Raw genomic sequence first — 19,723 nt, forward strand, 5'->3', positions numbered from 1 at the left:
AAATATTTTCTCATCTGAATAGACAAAATGAATTGAAGCCAACAGCTCTTTGACGCATCTCCCCTCAGTCGATTAGTTGCACTCCAACAGGCTTTGATAAGAATTAACTCACACTCAATTATTTCTTTTCGCTCTCAAAACATTTGTGTTTCAGAGCCCCCAGTATACTTTTCCAACACACAGGGGCAATTACTTCCATCTTCAATGAATAGAAATTCTTTTCTGAGGTTAAAAGTGCCCATCTTCTCGATTTCTCTGTCTCTTTTAACGCGTCATGTAGGTAAACACAAACAGTCATTATACCCTGCCTAATGTTGACATTTCTTCTAATATGCGTGGCAGTTTGCGATTATCCATCTCTTGAAAAGAAGTACTGGATTTCTTTCTACAGTACAATGAAAACAGCCAGAACTTCAGCAGGTGTTCCCTGTGAGGGAGAGAAAGGTTTGGCCAACACAGATCTGTTTCTGATGGCGCGATGAGTCACCATTTTCATTGGGACTCAGACACAGCCTGCCTGACCTCCCCCACATTCCCATTACCTAAGTCAACCTCCTTAATTGCTTCAAAAATATAGCCAGTTGAAGAATGTTATTTCGCTGATACACGTTTGTTTTCTTTGTATAACAATTCTGGGATGGTGTAGCACTTGTGGAATAACTGTGATATGTAATTTAATGGTTGCCTAAAGTTTAACATTAGATAAATATCAGACTGAATGGCAATTTAATTTGTCTTCAAATATAAGAAAGAGCCATATTTAACGACAGCAGCACTCATTGACAGTTTTCTTTTTTTACCTTGTTCTTCACCAGCTTCTTACAAATGCAAATTAGAAAGTTTGATTTGAAATTTGATTCAGAGACAGGGCTGCCACTCTCCCCGCAAGGGCATTAGAAGTAGTTGAACCATTCAGCGTGACCCCGACAGGTAGATTTTTAATAGTGTCTTTCATAACATCATCAAACGACTCAATACACTCAATCCTAGACCAATTTAACGTGAAACCCAAAGAAATCAGTAAATGTGCAGAAAATGAAGTTTCAACCCCCATGCAGCCATCCAATTCAGATGTGGTCCTACATCTTAATACCAACCTAACTTTTCACCAACCTCACCATCTGCCTCTGGCTCCAATTACCATAGCTCATACAAGCTGCGTTGTGAACCATTACTGCTTTAACACTGAAATGCTGATAAAGAGGGTTTCAAAAAAATGCAGATTAGATTATCAACAGAATCTAAATCACGTCCAAATCACTGATTGTTCATAAAAACATGTCATTCTTTAAGCAGTATGATTAAGCTAGCTAGTTGGATGTGCTAAACACAGACAGAATAGACCTCAGCCTAAAGGATAGACAGGCTAAATCATACAGTATCAGCTTGGTTCAGCACTTCAGCAGCTTGACATGTCCACTGCTAATTCAAGGCACTCTAACAAAAACCAGGTTCGGTGTCTGTGTGCTTTGTCTTCACTCCCTTCAGCTCAAAGTGTTCAAGTTAACTTGATTACTCAGACTTCGCTACACACACACACACACACACACACTCACACTCACACACACACACACTCTCCTCAAGAAAAAAAAGTTGAGAGACAGAGAGGCAAAACCTTCTTTCAACCTCCACCAACTCAAGCACATCTGCCTGCCTAGGGTACACAGAGAGAAAGAGAGTGGAGCAGGCAGACAGACACACACACACACACACACACACACACACACACACACACAGAGAGAGGGTACTTCCTTCTTAAAAAAGCCAGGAATCTTTGAATAGGTGTGTGGATTTGCATGAGAGCGCTGTGCTTACCTGTTGAGTGACGCTGAGGCTCAGGAGCGTCTTTTCGTCTTCCTGATCTACAGATGGCTCTCTGAACACAAGTGAGCAACGGAGATGTTAAAGAATGCCAATGGGACTCCCCCTTCTCTCACTCCTTAGTCTAAAAGACAGAGGCAAACAGATAAAGAGAGGGAGAGAGGCAGTAGCAGAGACTGAAGAATGAAGGAAGGTGTGCATATGAGAAGTGTTGGTGGTAGCGGTTACAAGGGGGTCACCTGAACAGGAGGATAAATATCTAAAAACCAACATTTGGATTTAGATCTTTTTTTAAACATTTTTAAGGTCGCACAGTAACAAAATGCCCATTAAAAAGTTGTTGGACCACTTGTTTCAGCAGAATGGAATAAATAACTATAAAGTGAGCGTAATAAAGTTGCAGTGAGCCAGTAAGAAGAGCGGAGTAACATGCCTGTAGTTTCTTTCTATTTTGCCTCTCTGTGGAGTATTCATGGATCCCATTATTTAGCATTTCACTGTGCCGGGTTGGAAGAGCAGTGCAGCCCTCAAAGATACAGATGCAACATGGATGTCTTCAGCTGCTATTTTGTAACATTTATGTTCATACATAATGAATGGAATACAGAGTATCCACATAACTGTATTTCATATACGAAATACTCCTGGGGTGATCTGCTCCACTGCAGAGATGGAGACAGACACAGGCCAAAGAATTCACTTTCAACAGTGGGATTTTTTTTTTTGGGGGGGGCAATATCCCCCCCCCCTTTTGTCAATTATATACTTCCAACTGAATGGTGGCTGGAGAATACCCCCATTTGCTCAGTGGAACATACTGAAAGCTCTTCTAGCAAGACAACCTAAAGGTCATGTTGATTTTTTCCACGTGCATGTATTTTTCATTTGATCTGCTGATAGTCAACGCTTGGGCTGTGGATCTGTGTTGACTGTATGTACAAGCTATTTGCGCTGTATAAACACAAAAGCAGTTCTACTGCTACATCTGTTGTTCCACTATGGGTCAGCCATGCTGTAAGGATGGACCAACCACTGTCTGTGAGAGTAGTGCTAAGGAAACTACCACATTTGTGCAGCAGGCAATAAAATAAGAATGATAATGGCACACAGTATAGTGTCACAAATTCAAGGACTTTAACCGTATGTTGTGCATGCTGCACAATGCCAGTGTCCAGTATAGTGTGTGTGTGTATGCCTGTGTATGTGTATAGGCGGTGTGAGTGGGTGTGTGTGTGTGGCCCAGATGTTAGCAGCTGGGTTGTGTAGTCGGAGCTGGCCCCATAGTCATTAAGCCCAGCAGCCCAGGAATGGAAGGTTAATTCCCCCGCCTGGAGGGGTATGTAGGTGGGAGGCAGGAGGAAAGGAGGGAGGGAGCTGGAGGATGAGGAGGAAAGGTGGTGGGGGCTGAGGGGGGGAGCAATGGGAGGCGAGGGGGCTGTGAAGCTCAGCACTCAGTTCACACAAACAGCACTGTCAGCAAGAGTGGAGCCGCTCCACTGCCAGACGAAGGAAGAGGAGGGAGAGAGCTGGGGCCCGACAGAAAGGTGGAGAGGGAGGAAGGGAGATGGACAGAGGACCTGAAGATGAATGGCGAGATGGAAAAAGCAGGGAAGAGGAGGGAAATACAGTAAGGGGGTAAAAAGAATTCATGTCAGGAGGTTGGACAGGCAGCGGGTGAGATGAAGGGGACACGAACGAGGAAGGTAATGGAGCGAAAGAAACGGATGGCGGAAGGAGACAGAAAGATACTGTAAAATGGGCTGTAGAGTGATGAATAGAAGACGAGGGAGGAGCAGGGGAAGGGGGGAGATGGGAGGAAGGAAGGCTGACATGAAGAGTTGTTTTGAAAACCAACAGGAAGTCTACTGACTCAGACCAGTGCAGCAGGGAAAGCAAGGAGGAAGATTAATCAAAGAAAGTAATAAGCACTACAGTGGTAAGCAACACAATATGTGGAAGAGGGAAAGATAGGGTCATGTCCAGGAGATTGATTCACAAAAGTGGAGTTAGAGTGAGACTGCTTGTGATATTATTAGTTTGTTTGAGTATCTGTGTATGCCTATGGGTGTGTACAGTACTCGTATGGAAGGTGCATGGTGTAGGAGGCGGGCTTAAATCATTCGGATCGCCATTAGCAATGTGGCGGATGGGATACTGTCACTTGTCAAAATAAAGAAAAAATGCTGAATTACTAAATTATTTTTAACAGCTTGGAGTCAGTAGGTTTCGACAGGCAGAGATAATTAACCCCCTAATATGCAATCCACACCAAGAAGAGGATTTAACTAGTTCAGCGCCCACAGTTCTTAGGAAGTGGTTAATTTAATGAAAAAGGGCCTTAGTAACACTTCAAGACTACTGAGGGTTGTCGACAAAGGCCTGCAAAAGTATCTTTGTGCGTTGAGCTGGAGAGTATTACATGCACACTCTGAGCCTCGGCATTAACTACAGCCATCTGACCCGATGATCTGATTGGAGCCCCGGCTTCTGTTGCCTGCCACAGTACAGCTGCCATATCAGTGATGCTTCTGTGTTCTAAATCTGTAGACAAGGTCAACATGTTTTTTTTTTTTTTTTTCCCCCGGCCAATCTGGCTCCCAGTCAACCACAGGAGAAGGAGATTTAACAGGCAGCCGCAGACTGAGAGCATGCATCACCACCAGAAACCAGAAATGACAATTACAGGCAAATAACAGTAGCAAACAGAGATAAGAGGACTTTCAAAAGTCTGACAGCATAGATAGTTGCTTAATCCCCTTCAGCAGCACTTTCTTCAAAAGTCTGCTATAGTGATGAAGTCTGAATGGGGACACAAACCTTGTCCCACTGCTGGCGAGTTTGCAAGGAGAGCTTCTCTGTTGTTTTGCTTTGGGTGATCTGTAGACCGAGTGATGCCGGAGCATGTGGATGGACATGTATCGTGGTTAAGACGGATTTGGAAAAACCCAATTAAACACACCGACACACTCTTTGCTGTTCCCTTTCAATCCCCATCCCTGTGTCCCTATGCATGTTGGCAGCAACATGGAGTTCAGACCTGTGTGTGTGTGTGTGTGTGTGTGTGCATGTGTGTATGTGTGTGTGTGTGTGTGAGAGAGAGGATGGATAGAGAGGCTTGAGACAACCAGCTGTGGTGTCCAGATTGGGCAGGGATTATTTCCCAAATCTCCCCCATTTACCTCAGCTGCCTAACAAGCTCCTACATAACCAAGTTAATTCACTGATATTGCGACTTTGTTTGTAATTAACAGCGGAATCAAACACTGTGGACCAATCAAATGAGATCTTGTTGATGAGGTTTTATACAGATCTTTGTCTTGGTGACGTAACAACATGAGGAGGCTTACTGAGCGAGTGTGAGAGGGTCTATATTAGATGAAATCGTCATCAGACTAATAAACAGCATTAGATATGGCTATATAACTGATGGTTGTATGAGGTTTATTCACTTGTAGGAACATTTAGACAGAGCGTAAAAGTAAAATTAAGTTGCTGCTAGTGCGTTTGATCACTCTGGGGCAAAGGAAGAAGCAAAAGCTAAAAAGGACCAGGCTTTTCCTGGGAAACTCTTCATCTAACAGATTCCCTTGTGAAGTCATGAGGTCAGAGGCTGGACAGGATCGCTGAAATAATATTATTAGGTCACTGAAGGAAAAGAGGAGCAGGGTCAGATAATAAGACTCAATCCGGCTGAGTGAAAATGCATGGGAGGGAAAAGTGCTGACGCCTCCCTCGCTCTCGCTCATCCAATTCCCAGCGCTTTACTCTGTGCCACTGATATTCATGCCAAACTGTCCGTCCACGGCCCACAAACTTTAGTGTTTGCGGTCTCCCCCGCCCAGACGAACAGAGAGCGAAGCAGAGAACATGGTGGTGGGTGGAACAGACATGAGGGGACAATATTGAAATTTGAGGTCAGAAAAGACAATTGTTGTATCCACTCTAGTGTATCCCATTCACTCATTGAGAGCCACCTCATCCACCCCCCCCCCACACACACACACACACACACACACACACACACACACACACACACACACACACACACACACCTATCACAAGCAAGCAATTTAATATAAAGATACACAGAGCTCAGGCAATAACCTGATCTTGGTGAGAGATGTTATAGGCTTTGACAGCCTGGGCTGAGCCACACAGCCCAGGCTGTTCTCCCAGTGTCAGTAACAAAACAGAAGGATTAGAGAATGAAACTGAGCTAAATCTGGCCGAGCAAAAAATGGGGGCAAAAACAAGGCACGGAAAGAAAACAATATTGAATGGATCCAAAGCAAGCCTTTAACAAAAGCTATTAAGCAATAAAAGGCCACTTTAATAACAAAACCCTTGTGTTCTATTATTTATGTTCTGCTGTCCACAAATACACCCACATACACTGTTCACACACAAATGTGTACGGCCACCACAAACATCTTTGTTCTTCTACATCATGAAAGAACCTCCATCCTTCTCCCGACCATTAACAATAACCCTCACTGCTAGCTTTAACTACAGTGAGCAGAGGTCAGCAGTAATGTTCCTCTTTGCCTTTCCCTCACAGTATTAGTGTTACCAGAGGTGAAGATTTTGCAATTTTTACCTCAGGAGAATGAGATTGTTTTTTGTTACTGAAGGAGGTCAGGCAATGCACTTTTCAAAAGGAGTGATTAACTGATTCAAATTCCGTTTACATTATACTGTATGTGATTTTTACTGAGCGAAGGGAAGGTGTAGGAGTTTTGTCACTTCAACCTGACTAACAAAGCTACTATTAAGACAGGCTCCTAATTCAGTACACTTTACGCAATGAATAGACCATACAGTATGTTTTGAATTGACAGCCACAATTCAGCATTGTCGCTTAAAGGTTAGTCATTGTAGTTTAGCACTAAGCCAGGTATTTTCTTCAAAACAGTGCTGTGGTTGTCGAGGTGAGATGGTATTTGCCATTTCTATCAAATTTGGACTGTGTTTGATATTGTAAAGTAATGCTTCTGCTTTGTGTAATATGAGCTTTGGGCAGTGGACCGTATCAAAAAACAAGAATTTAAATTAATGAAACTTGATTAATGACATAATTTACCTAATAAAAAAGGTAAACCATATACTCCAAAATATCTAAGAAATGGTCTATCTATATCCCTGTAGCTGCAAGACAAAATGGCTGGCTACCTGCAAGCCGCCTCACATTTGCTTCATATTTTATCGACTTTAACCATCACACAAAACTGACCAACTTATATTTTAGCTGCGCTGGCTGAAAGCTACAAGGCAAAAAAAGTCAATAGGCTACTTCAGATTGACCAACACACATTACCTGCTGCAGACCAAGCCATTTCACAACATAAGATGACCAAAAGCACAATGCGATACAGATTATTATGGTGGTGTGACGTTAAACGATATGCTGCAGAAATGTCTGTCTAAAGTCTATTAGTCCATTCCGAACGTTATACTTTTTATGAAACATCTATTTTTTTTGGTACAGCAAATGTCACAAAGCAATCATATAATTGTCTAAGAAGCAGGGAATTGTGTCGATCCTTATACCTTTTATAGCCTCTTTCAAAACTGATCACAGGTCAAAATGACCTCACTTCTCAAACATGTCCTCATTCTGAAAGGCTGGAACTGGTTCTCACAGGGATAGAAGAACAAGAGCACACAGCCATTTAAAAAACACACACAATCAGGCCCAAATACACCTCTGCCAACAGATGGGCTTATGGCTTTGTTGAGGTGGAGTTTGCCATTCTGCCTGTCCCATTTTCAAAAAAATCCACTTTAATTAACATATCAGGGCTGCAAACGAGGCTAAACCTCTTCTCTGCAAACTGTAATCTGCCCAGTTTGAACTGACCAACCATAGAGCCGACACGATAAGGCTTGCCAACCGAAACACAAGGATAATCCAGTTATACCTGCTTATACAGCGGACAGCTAAAAGCACTGATCTGACAGGCTCCCTCTGAAGTGCCATTGCTTGCATTTTGATCTAACCAAAGGGTTTTGATTTACTTATATTGTGTGGCTTGATCTGATAGGATTTTCTAAGTCATTTCAGCCCTATTATCTGGCATGTGCTCCACTTGAACAATAAGATTAAAAATATATGGACTGCTAGCAGGCTGCAAAGCATATGCCTTTTTTTTTTTATTCTTCCCCTGTGCCTTCCACCACTTTATTCCCACCCATACAACTTCCTCCCACTGTGTCCTAATCCTTAACCTACCCCTATAACACTTTATCCTTAATAAAATCTATTTATTTTCCTTCCTTTACGCCCAAAACATTCTCGCACTCCCTCCTTCTTCTGCCCTCCTACTGAGTATCTATTTTGATCTGAAGGTGTCACAGGAGCAATGGCAGGGTGACTGTGGTTCCCTCCACCTGCAGACTCACAACCCCCAGAGGACCGCCAGGGAAAGTTGAACGGGCCAACAGATGGAGGCCATTGTGTGTGTGAGTGAGGGTGTGTAAGGAGTAGAGTGTGGCAGCAGTGCCGCAGAAGACATAGGGAGTCGTGAGAGTGTGTTCATGTGGATTTCAGTGTGTTGGTGCATGTGTATATGAATACACTTGTTTTTGTGCGTGTGCAAGTAGGTTTTGTGTCAGTGTGGAGTTGTGCCTTTGTGTTTTTTGAGGGGGGGGGTCACACGGCAGTTTAACACAAGATGTTTGAAATCTGTTGCCCTGACAGCATGTCACAAGACTGCTTGGTTAATAGAGTCCTGGAATGTCCTCTCCTGCAGTTTTAATGAACCCCAAGCCAAAAGGCCTAATGAAGCGTGCTCCGTTTGCCAAAACAGTCCCTCGGCTTGACCTCCCCTGACCCGCACCACTCCCACGCCACTTGAGGGCGGGTCTCCATGGTGACTGGCCTAAAGAGTCTACTGGGCCAAAGTTGTCAAAGGGACAAAGGAGGGAGCAAAGTTAGAGAAAAGCAAGCAGTTAAGACAAAAGACATCAGCACATGTGCCTGCATATGTTTAAAAATGGACGAGTTTTCACCAGTTTAAGATTTTAAATGTTGCATATCTCTGCTTCTCTTTGTTATCCTGACAAAAAAGGCCAGTTAGCAAAAAGCTGCCGTTTTCTGGCCAAGAAAACATTTTTTCTTAACAAGCTCTTTCCCCTCATCAGCATCCAAAAAGTTACACAAATACACACAAACACAAGTGCATGCACAGACACAAGTTGGTCCCCATTGCAGTTTAACTATTCTTTGTTCAAGCCAAGCAAGAGCCTCATTATTCAATAAGACTAATGCAGGCAGTGTTGTGTGTATTCAAGAGGGCTGCTGGTGTGTGTGCGTGCATGTGTGTATGCATGCATGCATGCATGTGTGTTAAGTATGAGTTAAGGACTAATAAAGTGCAAGGCATCTAATTAAACAGTCTTTGTTTATGCTCTATAGAAGTGGTATAAACTCAGCAGGCACAATCCAGGGTGGTATGCCAGGTCGCCTTGCTCTCATTTGAATAACTACAGACAAAAGCAGTGAGAAAGATGGGGGCAATCAACTTCAAAAGAAATTCTTGCTTAATTGCAAAAATTTGAGAAAACTAGCAAAGACAAAGGAGAATGTGCTGATTAAAGTTGCATTGACCACTGTTTGCGATCACACACAACATTTGAGTCTGATCTTATTTTAAAAGGTAAGTTGAATACCCTTAGGGGAAGTGTGAGAAATAACATTTGATTTGTTTTAAATTATTGGATTGAATAACTTTTGATCAACATTACAGTTTGTTTTTTGCTTTGCTGCAGTGAACTTTTTAGGCACAGCACTATGAGGTTAGAATAACAAGCACAGGCATGCAATGGTTCCCTTCCAGCACCAAACACAAAAAGAAACAAACTGCGCATGGATGGTTGGACTTTTTTAATTATAATGTGAATCGGTCCTGAGACCCCTCCACTACCCTCCAACGCACCCCCCTTTAAGAAAACAGGGTGGAAAACCTGAATGGGCAATCAGTGCTGTTCCGCCTGTGCACATTCCTGAATTCCGCACTCGAATAGTGCCATTCATTATAAGCCTTATTAAAATAAACACAGACTCAATGATATAATAACAAATAAGCCAGGCTGCACATGCTGTCATAATCGACAGAAATTAAAAGTGCCAAGAAACACTACGTATATTACCACTGTAACCGGTCTCTTTCTCTCTCTCTCTCTCCCACACACACAAACACATTGAAATAAAGTAATCAAGGTTATTTAAATGAGTGTGCAGGATGCATAAACAGTGCACACAGTGAGGAACATTACAGGCAATGCATTCCTGATCTTGCAAGGTAGTGAGAGCGGGTGTGCTCGGTGGGTGGTTAGGTACAGTTGTGACCTCAAGTGGAGTACATGCATTTTACAAGACCATACATTGTAGGAAAGATGCAGATTTTCAATATTCTTTTCAATATAAACTACATCTTACATGCATTTAGCTTAACCGGTTTATTCTGTGCAATATGCTTATTTTATGTGCATGCGTGCACGCGTCTGAGGAACTGAGGGCTTCCTGAGCACTACCAGCTGACATTCCCATGGAATCTAAAGACTAATTGATTAAAGGGATACAGACATGTGTGTATGTAGATGCTATGGAGTGTGCATGTGTGCATGGCAAATATACACCATATGGGCGAGGGATTGCACCTCAATTACTGTGAATGGGGTGAGTGTGCTATGTATCAGCGCTGCCTCGTTGGCTCACGTGCTATATGTTTAAATCTTCACAGTCAGGCTTGGGATATTATAGACTCCCAAACAGACATGACAGCCAAATATTTCAACACTTAAATATTTGAGGCCTGAGTATTGATGTGGAAAATGTGGGAACTCTGATTTGTATTTCTATCCATCGCTAAAAAAATATTTTAAACCCATTTCTACAAAATTATAGTCCCATCACAAAGTATAGAAAACATATAAAAACTATAAATAAGCAGACACAAAAATAAAAATATAAATAGAAGTTAAAATAATGACTAAGTTAGCTCACTAATTTCACACGTTACTGTATATCTTGTTGGTTTGATCTGTACAAAAACTGAAAAGTCTTGTCACCGTGAGGTTGCGAGGCAACCAGTGGAGACTCCAGGGAGTCACCAGCCCAGAAATAATGCAGCACATGATTTTTTAAAAACACAAATTGTCATTTTTACACTTCGGTTTTTGTAGATGAAACAATCAAGATGTAATGTGTTAATTAGTTAGCATTAGAAAAGCTGTCAGGCAGATTTGTGTTACCTTTGTACAGAGCCTGTTATTATGCTAAGCTAACATCTACTGTGCTTCATATTTTACAGACAGATATGAGAGTGGTAACTATCTTTTCATCTAATTCTCAGCAAGAAAGCAAATAAGCAAAGAAGTTATTGCGTTAAATAATGGCCAGGAAAGCGTTTTTGCAGAACATTATGGTGTCACAGTAAAGTTGACCTTTTGGATATAAAATGACATTACTTTATCATTTTATCATAAAATTTGTGTGAAATAATGTCATAAATAATTTGTGTAGGAATTCTTGAGTTATGAACCTGTGTGGTTTGACCAACAAAATCTAATCGGTGTGGACGTTTGTGCCAAATTTGAAGAAATTCCCTCAAGGCGTTCCTGAGATATTGCGTTCACAACGAGTCAGACAGACAGACAACCCGAAAACATAATGCCACGGCTGTTGCCGGTGCGGAGGCATAAGGCCGGTTACACACTGCACGCGTTGCGCGAGCGTGTTAGCCGCGTGGCGTGTCCGTTTATATTTTGGCTCCCATGTTAACAGGTTAGAGCTTACACACTGCCGGTGTGAGACGCGTGCCTGCTAGAAATAAAACAGACGCCTATTTTTCACGCGAGACGCGAGCGTGTTGGAAGCTTTCCAGGCAAAATAAAATAGGAAAATATGTTTATATGTCATTTAGACATGAATGCACATTAATAAATGACATCTTGATATAAATGGAATACAAAATTTCAGAGAAAATATTTTCAAATATTGCACCTGTCATACAGAACGAAATATTCTGTAACATATTTTGCAGTCAATACTGCCGACGTTGTCTTGATTTAATCAAATCAGTAGGCTACATATAAATGGTAGGATAGGTTACGATAACAACGTAGTGTGTGTTCTGAGTGAAGGTCCAAAATCAGATAGGCTATATAGGCTCTTTACAGCTACACAAAGTTGTTATAAACAGACAGCCCACTTACCCATTTTTCAGAGTTTGAATCTGTCGGCACTATGTCCCGAGATCAGTCCTCCCTGTACCTAGCAGCAGGAGCAGCGTCGCGTCAGACACGCTTCTGGTGTGTAGGACACAGAAAAATCCACGCAGCTGAGACGCAACAGAAACGCCACGCTCGCGCGAAGCGTGCAGTGTGTAACTGGCCTAAGAATTAGTCAATTAGCATTTTTGGTAATCAATAACTGGAAATTGGGCATCCAGCATCAGGTCTTTTCTCAATCTACAGGTGAAAGGTGTCAGAGAAATCTAAATCTGTAATCAAAGCAATTACAAAGGTCTCGAAACAAAAATCACAATTCTGGGTTGCAAACGGACAGTGTATTTTAGGCTGACACTGTGGATTCATTAAATGCGTTGCAAAACCTCTGTGCCAAATTGAGGATTAGGCCTATTTCATAGTGCTGTGTTTTATTATAGTGAGAATGTGCATTGGGGGCTGCTGCTGGATGAATCAACGCTACCAAATTGAAGTAATTGCACTGTTGCCTGCCCAATGGGCCACGTTTGGGACTCAGGAGAGCAAAGAGCTGAGAGCAGGCGAGTACATTACTGAAACCGACTAATTGCTCACACCTGTGCCTGTCCAGTTGACTCTGCAGGGGAACTCTAGGGAACGATAAAGAGCAAAGCTGAAAACATATGGGTGTGGCAACAGCAGTTAAAAGATTATAGATCATAATCTATCCATATATCTATACATTTATATTGATGTGGACTGGTCTATTTCTTGTCAATCCAGTATAGTGTTATAGCACCGTAGATACAGTCTCAGGTTCCACTCAAGAACAGGAGGTGGATGAATTTGTGCCTTCAGAACTGTATGTATTGTTCACTGTGATTCTGAAAGCTGGCAAAATGTAAGTGGCATGTTTTGTCACCGGCTCATATACCTGACTTCAACCACCTCTCTGTTGTCAAAAAGATAAAGACTCAAGCCTGTTTTACAGTTCTGCGGAAGCTCAACGCAGAGCCTTCGCCATAGCCTACGTAAGTGGCCTGATGTTTATACTTGGGCGCTGGTGTGTGCGTCGAGCCAGCATGTGTGTGTGTGTGTGTGTGTGGGGAGTGGGTGATAGAGCGAGGGATCAGCGAGAGAGTGACGGCGATTAGCTCCGCAGCGAGTACCGACTCTAGAGTCATAGTGAGAGAAACAAAGTGTCTCCCCTGTGTTTTCTGACCACGGTGGGAAATCTTTAGTAGGAAAAGTTAACCCTCTCCGTGATTTCATGTTGTTTATGGAGAAGGAGAACCAGGAAAGGAGTCAGGGGAAATGCAACGCTACCAAGCCACAGCCGAGCGACGTGTAGTTCCATTTTTCGAGAGGTGCACGTCAGGCTACGGCGTAGGGTCCGGCGTAGACGGAGAGGGGGTCTGCGGGGGTACGCCGTCGATTCAACGCACAACCATTTAACGGCCTTTAAGGAGACAAGATGACCAGCCACATAAAAAGCATTGACTTTGGACTAATAAGTTACCCTCCATTCCAATTTCTGTGCTGTCTGCTCTTAGTTACCTGAAGAGTGGAGTACCACATGATGGACGTTAAATGGAACTTACAGTACATACATTAAAAAGCAGCTCAGATGGAAATCCTACTGGCTGACTACAGCTACTTTTACTTCTTCAGAATTTCCGTGTAAATGTTATAATTTCCATTCACTAGTGCTGTCATTTAAACGCGTTATTAACGGCATTAACGCAAACCCATTTTAACGGCGTCAATTTTTCTATTACGAGATAAACGTTCTTTTTGGCCCAGCAAACTTTGTAGTTTTTTCACATGCTGTTGCAACAACTAGTAACGTTAGAAAAACTACAACACCACACCGGATCTAGCTAGACCGGGAACAAAACAACAGGCACGCTGCACACACTTGTTTGCACTTGCTCGCGAGCCGGCCAAAGAGTAGTACATACCTGCAAACTAGTCGTGAATTGACGAAAATCGCCGTTTTGAATGAGGTCCGAGAACCGGTGCTGTATTAGCACCGGTTCTCGGACCCCATTCAAAACGGCGATTTTAACCTTAACGAGCGTTATCTACCGGAACAAATAGCAACGCGGATTTCGCTGCCTTATTGATGCTCCGAAAACAGACGTTAGAGGGAACTGAACGTAACGTAACGTTAGCCTACCATTAGCTAGCAGCTGGATTAAATACGGTTAAAATGTTTACAGCTAAACGGTGTAAAGTGTGTCTGTATTTCACTGGAGAAGACTCCAACACAGACTGTAGCTGCTGTTGTCTGAAAAACACAGTCATGATGTTATGAAAAAGAAATCAAGGGACATTTAAAATATATAAAAATGTGTGATTAATTGCGAGTAAACTGTGACATTAATGCGATTAGATATTTTAATCGTTTGACAGCACTACTATAACGTTATATTACATAATTATTTTTTCCAAGCTCATGGCTCATTTAATGTTTTTACATGTTGAATGCTGTCTTCACATTAAAAGTGAAGACAATAGAGATGAGGTAAACAAAGAGAGAATAGGAAAAGGAAACTAGCAGAACAACATGAGAAGAGAGGGAGTGTGCTGAGATAGCGGTTGTCTGACCAAAGGCTTCCTGGGCAGAGCAGAGATGATCTCGGAGTCTCGCAGCAAGAACTCCACACACCCTTCACCACACAGCATGAATCCTGTACACCGCATGTGTGCACCTTATGGCTCCTACACCATACAGCATGCCTTGGGGGGGGGGAGAGAGAGAGAGAGAGAGAGAGAGAGAGAGAGAGAATCGCATCGCTCCTAGGAAGACCTCACACTCTGGTGTCTGCAGTGTTCTCATTATAATCATCAAAGAATTGGTCTCAATCCGGAAGCAAAACAGACTACCCAAAAATTCCCTTTATCTTTACAACTTTTTCTATTCAGACCGATCATTTGGAGGATGATCCTTATGGTTTGCACAGAAACGTCCCATTTATTGAGAGCGTCCTGACGGGGAACATCACTGCCTGATACGGAAACAGCACCAAACAGGACCACAAGGCCCTGCAGATAATGCTTTGATCGGCTGAGCGTACAATAGGCGGTGCCCTACCCGGCCTAAAGGATATATACACCAGGCATTGCAAGAAAAAGACTAGGAGTAACAGCCCCTTCTCCCTGTTGAGCTCGGGAAGAAGGTACTGGATACACAAGGCCAACACAGAGAGGCTCATGAGAGACCCGCCCCCCTATTCTATGATGAATCATCAAGTTGAAAGAGCTGATGGGATTACATTTCACTGGAATTGTACCTTGTACGATTTCATGTGACAAATAAAAGTGATTGATTGATTGTTTGAAATCAGAAACATAAAACAGCTGCCCGCCTGTAATTTAAAAGATGCAGCAGTTAATGTCAGAAATACCCAAGCAAGCAATATCTACCTCCATGTATTCAGCTTCTTGACCGTGACTTTTACCGGGCAGGGAATGACCGTTCAACTTCCTCTTGCCATAATGTAAAAAAGAAATGTGTGTAAATATGTGCTTTTACAACCTCCACTGTGTGTAACCATCTGTTCAACTTTGGTGTGGGACCTAACTTTCTACATCTGGGGGCACAACACATATCCATTATGTCTGTCATGTTTTCCTTTGTACACCTGTGTGATTGTGGGCCCTGTCTATTGCTGTTTGTGACCCCACCTTCATTGCTGTTACACCTTCTGCTTGTACCTTGGTAAGGTTAACACATCCCTCAAGGGGTATGATTCAATGCACCTTATGTACAAAAATAACAAAGAGATTGCCATCTGTATGGGTTTGGAAGGAAGGGAGCATTGTGTGTGTGTGTGTGTGTGTGTGTGTGTGTGTGTGTGTGTGTGTGTGTGTGTGTGTGTGTGTGTGTGTGTGTGTGTGTGTGTGTGTGTGTGTGTGTATACATCTATCTAAGCATGAGGGCACAAAGCCATCCCCTTATGGCCCATTGTTTTGGAAGGGTATGACTGCTGCACCCCTCCCCTGGATGTTGGGGGAATAGAGCACAGCATGGCTAATATTTAACTAATGACTGTGCCTTACAGACTCGACCGCCCTCCTCTCACCAACTGCCAGACGTGAGCCATCTCTGCAGTGAACGTTACTGAAGTGTGGCTGTGTGAAATAGAATGTGGAGAGATGGGGCTCTGCACAGTATCAGGGGAGAAGGGTACAGGAGAAAATAACTGGTGAAGAGCCCATAAAGGAGCTGTGAGTGAGGGAGAGATGGATGCACAGTGTTGTGTGGGAGGCCAACGAGTCCAGCAGTCTGAGAGAATGCCATTTGCTACCTTAAGGCAGGCAAAGTCTAGCAAAAGGTGGAGGAGAAGCAGAGTTAGAAAGGAGTGGCTTGTTTCCATCAGCACTGCTATTATAGGCGTCGGGCCTTCACATTTCTCATCAAGGAGCACACTTATAGATAGAGGCAATGCCACTGACGGAGAGGAAACAAGAGAAGGGGCTGAAAGAGGCAGAGGAAGTGAGGGAAAGAGATGGGGAGAATGAGTGAAAAAGGCATAATTAGATAATGAGGTCTGTGTTCGTCAAGTGGGAGAGATAGAAAGGGAAAACAGAAGTCTGTAAGGGCAAAATAACAGAAAGAGTGGCAATTAAGGGGAAATTGGGGAGACAGGGAGAAGTAAAAGATGGGTAGATAGATATAAAAGATACAGCAGGCCAGGCTGATTATTGTTATGGTTTCATCAACGTGGACTGAAGCCCCCAGTGCTGCCAGGCAAATGTAGTATTAGTCACTTCAATAATTAATCACCCTGGGAGCATGTCGTTGCAGCCATGCACTGGCCCATTTCTTGAACATTTTTCTCAACAGTAACATTCCCACAGAGCCCACTCTTCTTCCATACCTTCATTAAGTAAGGTGGGGGGTGCATGCCCAAATCCTCTGGGTCAAGCCTGGTCATTTATTAGCCACATTGCTCAGGAGAAATTAAAGTGATCTTGCTGCTCTTCTTAAAGGCTGGAAACCATGCGGGGAGACAGAATAGCGGCCTGGGCTGTGGCCCAATGGGCCTTGCTGACTGTCTGTCCCGGTGAAATATGAAGCCCATATGTAGGACGGCCATATGAAAGAGGGACCCAACAGGGTTCCTTCAGGCATTGATGCTCATCACCACAAAAGCAGATGGCGGTGTCCTGTTCTTAAAACTTTTCTTCCCCCCCAACAACCCCTTCCCTCTTCTTTTATCCAATCCTATCCGGCCTATTAGCCCCCTGCCTGTCATGGTCTAGCAGCCTATGCTTAGCCCCCAGGGGGCTTTCAGAGCTATGGAATGAAGTCAAGCTTCCCCATTGACACAGGTCTCACTGGATAGCTTTGAATAGAAGTCAACCGACTGAAAAGGCATGTTTTAGAGGACAAAACGGAATAAGGTGTGGGGTGGATCAATACTGTAGGGTTGTTTTGACTTGAAATGCTTTGCTCTCTGTGTGCCCAGACAAAGCAGTGCTGACTGCAGGTGGGAAAGAATTTTTCCGGACATTGGATGAAAAGTAACAAAGCGTGTTTAATGGAAGAGAAAGCATCATGCATCTGTCTGAAAGATTGGGATCAAAGCAGAGAGATAACCCACTGTGTGTGCTCAATATGTATTCCTGCCCTCTTCACTAAAACAGGCAAGATTAGTCACCGAGGTCCAATCCCAACCTGTGTGCTGCTCGAACCCAAGCAATTTCTGAACCAGAGAGGCAATCAAGGACTTAAAGTCAGACACAATGCAAATAGGTCTGAGCCCATCTGTAGTAATCCAACAGTCCCTCCTGCACTATATGCTCTCCGTCTCAGCCTCTCTGTGGCACAAGCCAATTAACTGTTTGATTTGAAGCCTGGGATGAACACTCTAATTGATTACATGGTGATAGTCAATTCAATTATCAATTTAGGCACAAAAAAGCTGAGCAGAGCCGCGAAGCCCGGAAGTTTGCTGAACGAGTTCTTCGGTAACTTGGCAGCACAATCGCTGTGTGTTTGTTTAAGCGCAGGGATGAAAAGTGAAAGGAGGAAGGAAGGAAGACTGACACTTACTGTAGCTACTGCAGGTTGTTTACTTGCAGTCTCCGACTTACACCTCTCCTCTGCCTCTTCTTTCTCCTCAACACAGACATTATTTCGCTGCCTGAAGCGCACCAAGAAAAACACACACACACACACACACACACAGAAATGCACACACATATAAAAACACAAACATTTGCATTATTACATATACCAAAACACAGAAATATATATTATAGTATATATCGATATGGACACATTATATACATAGTCAAATTTACGTACAATTCTCTAATTAAGACACACACCGAATAACATATATAAAACAAAGACACTCACCTAAACATTTCCCCTTGCACACGCTCAAACACAAAACACATAGGTATTCAGGGATTTGCAGCGATTGATTTACATTAAAAAGCCCTTCTTTACCTCATCATGCCTGTGATTCTGCTTTGTTTAATCGGTCATGGAGAGTTGCTCCGTTGGATCAGGCTGGAGAGGCACTAGGCTGGGTGGTTGTGCTAACGAAGTCTCAATGTGCCGTCTGTTGACAGAGTAATTTCCCAGGATAGCTCTGTGTTCTCACTTCTTATGGTTCTGCTGGTAAAGATAGAAGAAGATCAACAACTGAGTCATTGGAGTGGAGAAACCAAACGGGTAGATCCTCCATTCACTATCCTCCCTCAAGGTTTCAGCGTATACCTAACACTAATCATGTTAACCAGGTAAACCAATGCATTCTGTTGTCTATATGCTTAACAATTGCACAAACGTTTTTTTTACTAAAGATGTTATACAGTATTCTGTTGGACAGACCCATGTTAGCGGATCTTTTTATTAGCAAGTTCTCATTCAACTGCCGCACATGAACTATTACTATGCCAGAGCGATATTCTTTTACAGTGACTGTTATATAGTATACCATATACCAGTACACCTTCCTGCTAAAAACACAGGACAGCCTGTCTGAGAGAGCCAATCAATGTCATGTCTCTTATGCAGCTGTTTAATAATTGAAGAATGTGAATTTAATATTAACATCTTCAACTAACGTGGGTGGTTCTGGGAAATACTGTAGAGATGCAAGAAATATGTTCTTGTTGAAAGAGGGAATGGTCTCTTAAGCATTGCATAGAGACAAGTCTTTGTTGATAGTTTGGCGCTGTTTAAATAATCAATCTTGAAATGTACATACATATCTGCTAGGGGTGGGCGATTTATATATATCGTCTACGACAATATCGTCATTGTTGTGTTAATGATGTGCAAATTGACATTATCGAGTATTTAAATTACTTAGAAAAAAACACTTCAAAACACGCATTGGAACGCTACTCATTCACTAATGTCAACAAAGATGGCGGTGCGCAATTGTGCAGCGGCTACTAGCTCTCCTGTTGGTGTATATTTATACAAGTACAGCCACACTGAACTAATCAATATAGGACTACAATACAACACAGCCGTTACGAGAACCATCCAGGCAGCTCATAACATCCCGGAGGACATAGCCAGACCGGGCGCTCCGTGGGTTGTTGTTGGCAGCTACCACGCTGAGCTAGCTACCGGTAGGCTCGAGACAAAAACTCCAGCAAGATCAGAGGCGGAGGACTGCATTTTGTGCATAATTAATGGAGTACCGACAGCAGGATCGTCGCC

The 19,723-nt window shown here is 43.0% G+C and overlaps 1 protein-coding gene across 1 annotated transcript in view; it reads right to left on the reverse strand.

Annotated features, from left to right (window-relative positions):
* Positions 1-19,723, reverse strand: part of nphs1 (NPHS1 adhesion molecule, nephrin) — a 67,799-nt gene that overhangs the window by 39,509 nt on the left and 8,567 nt on the right. Inside the window, 3 exon segments of the mRNA XM_028580132.1 lie at positions 1,816-1,876; positions 18,133-18,182; positions 18,494-18,661. Coding sequence (XP_028435933.1) covers positions 1,816-1,876; positions 18,133-18,171 — 100 coding nt within the window. The 5' untranslated portion in view covers positions 18,172-18,182; positions 18,494-18,661.

This window comes from Perca flavescens, chromosome 6 (genome assembly GCF_004354835.1).
Source record: "Perca flavescens isolate YP-PL-M2 chromosome 6, PFLA_1.0, whole genome shotgun sequence".
NCBI classification, from domain to species: domain Eukaryota; kingdom Metazoa; phylum Chordata; class Actinopteri; order Perciformes; family Percidae; genus Perca; species Perca flavescens.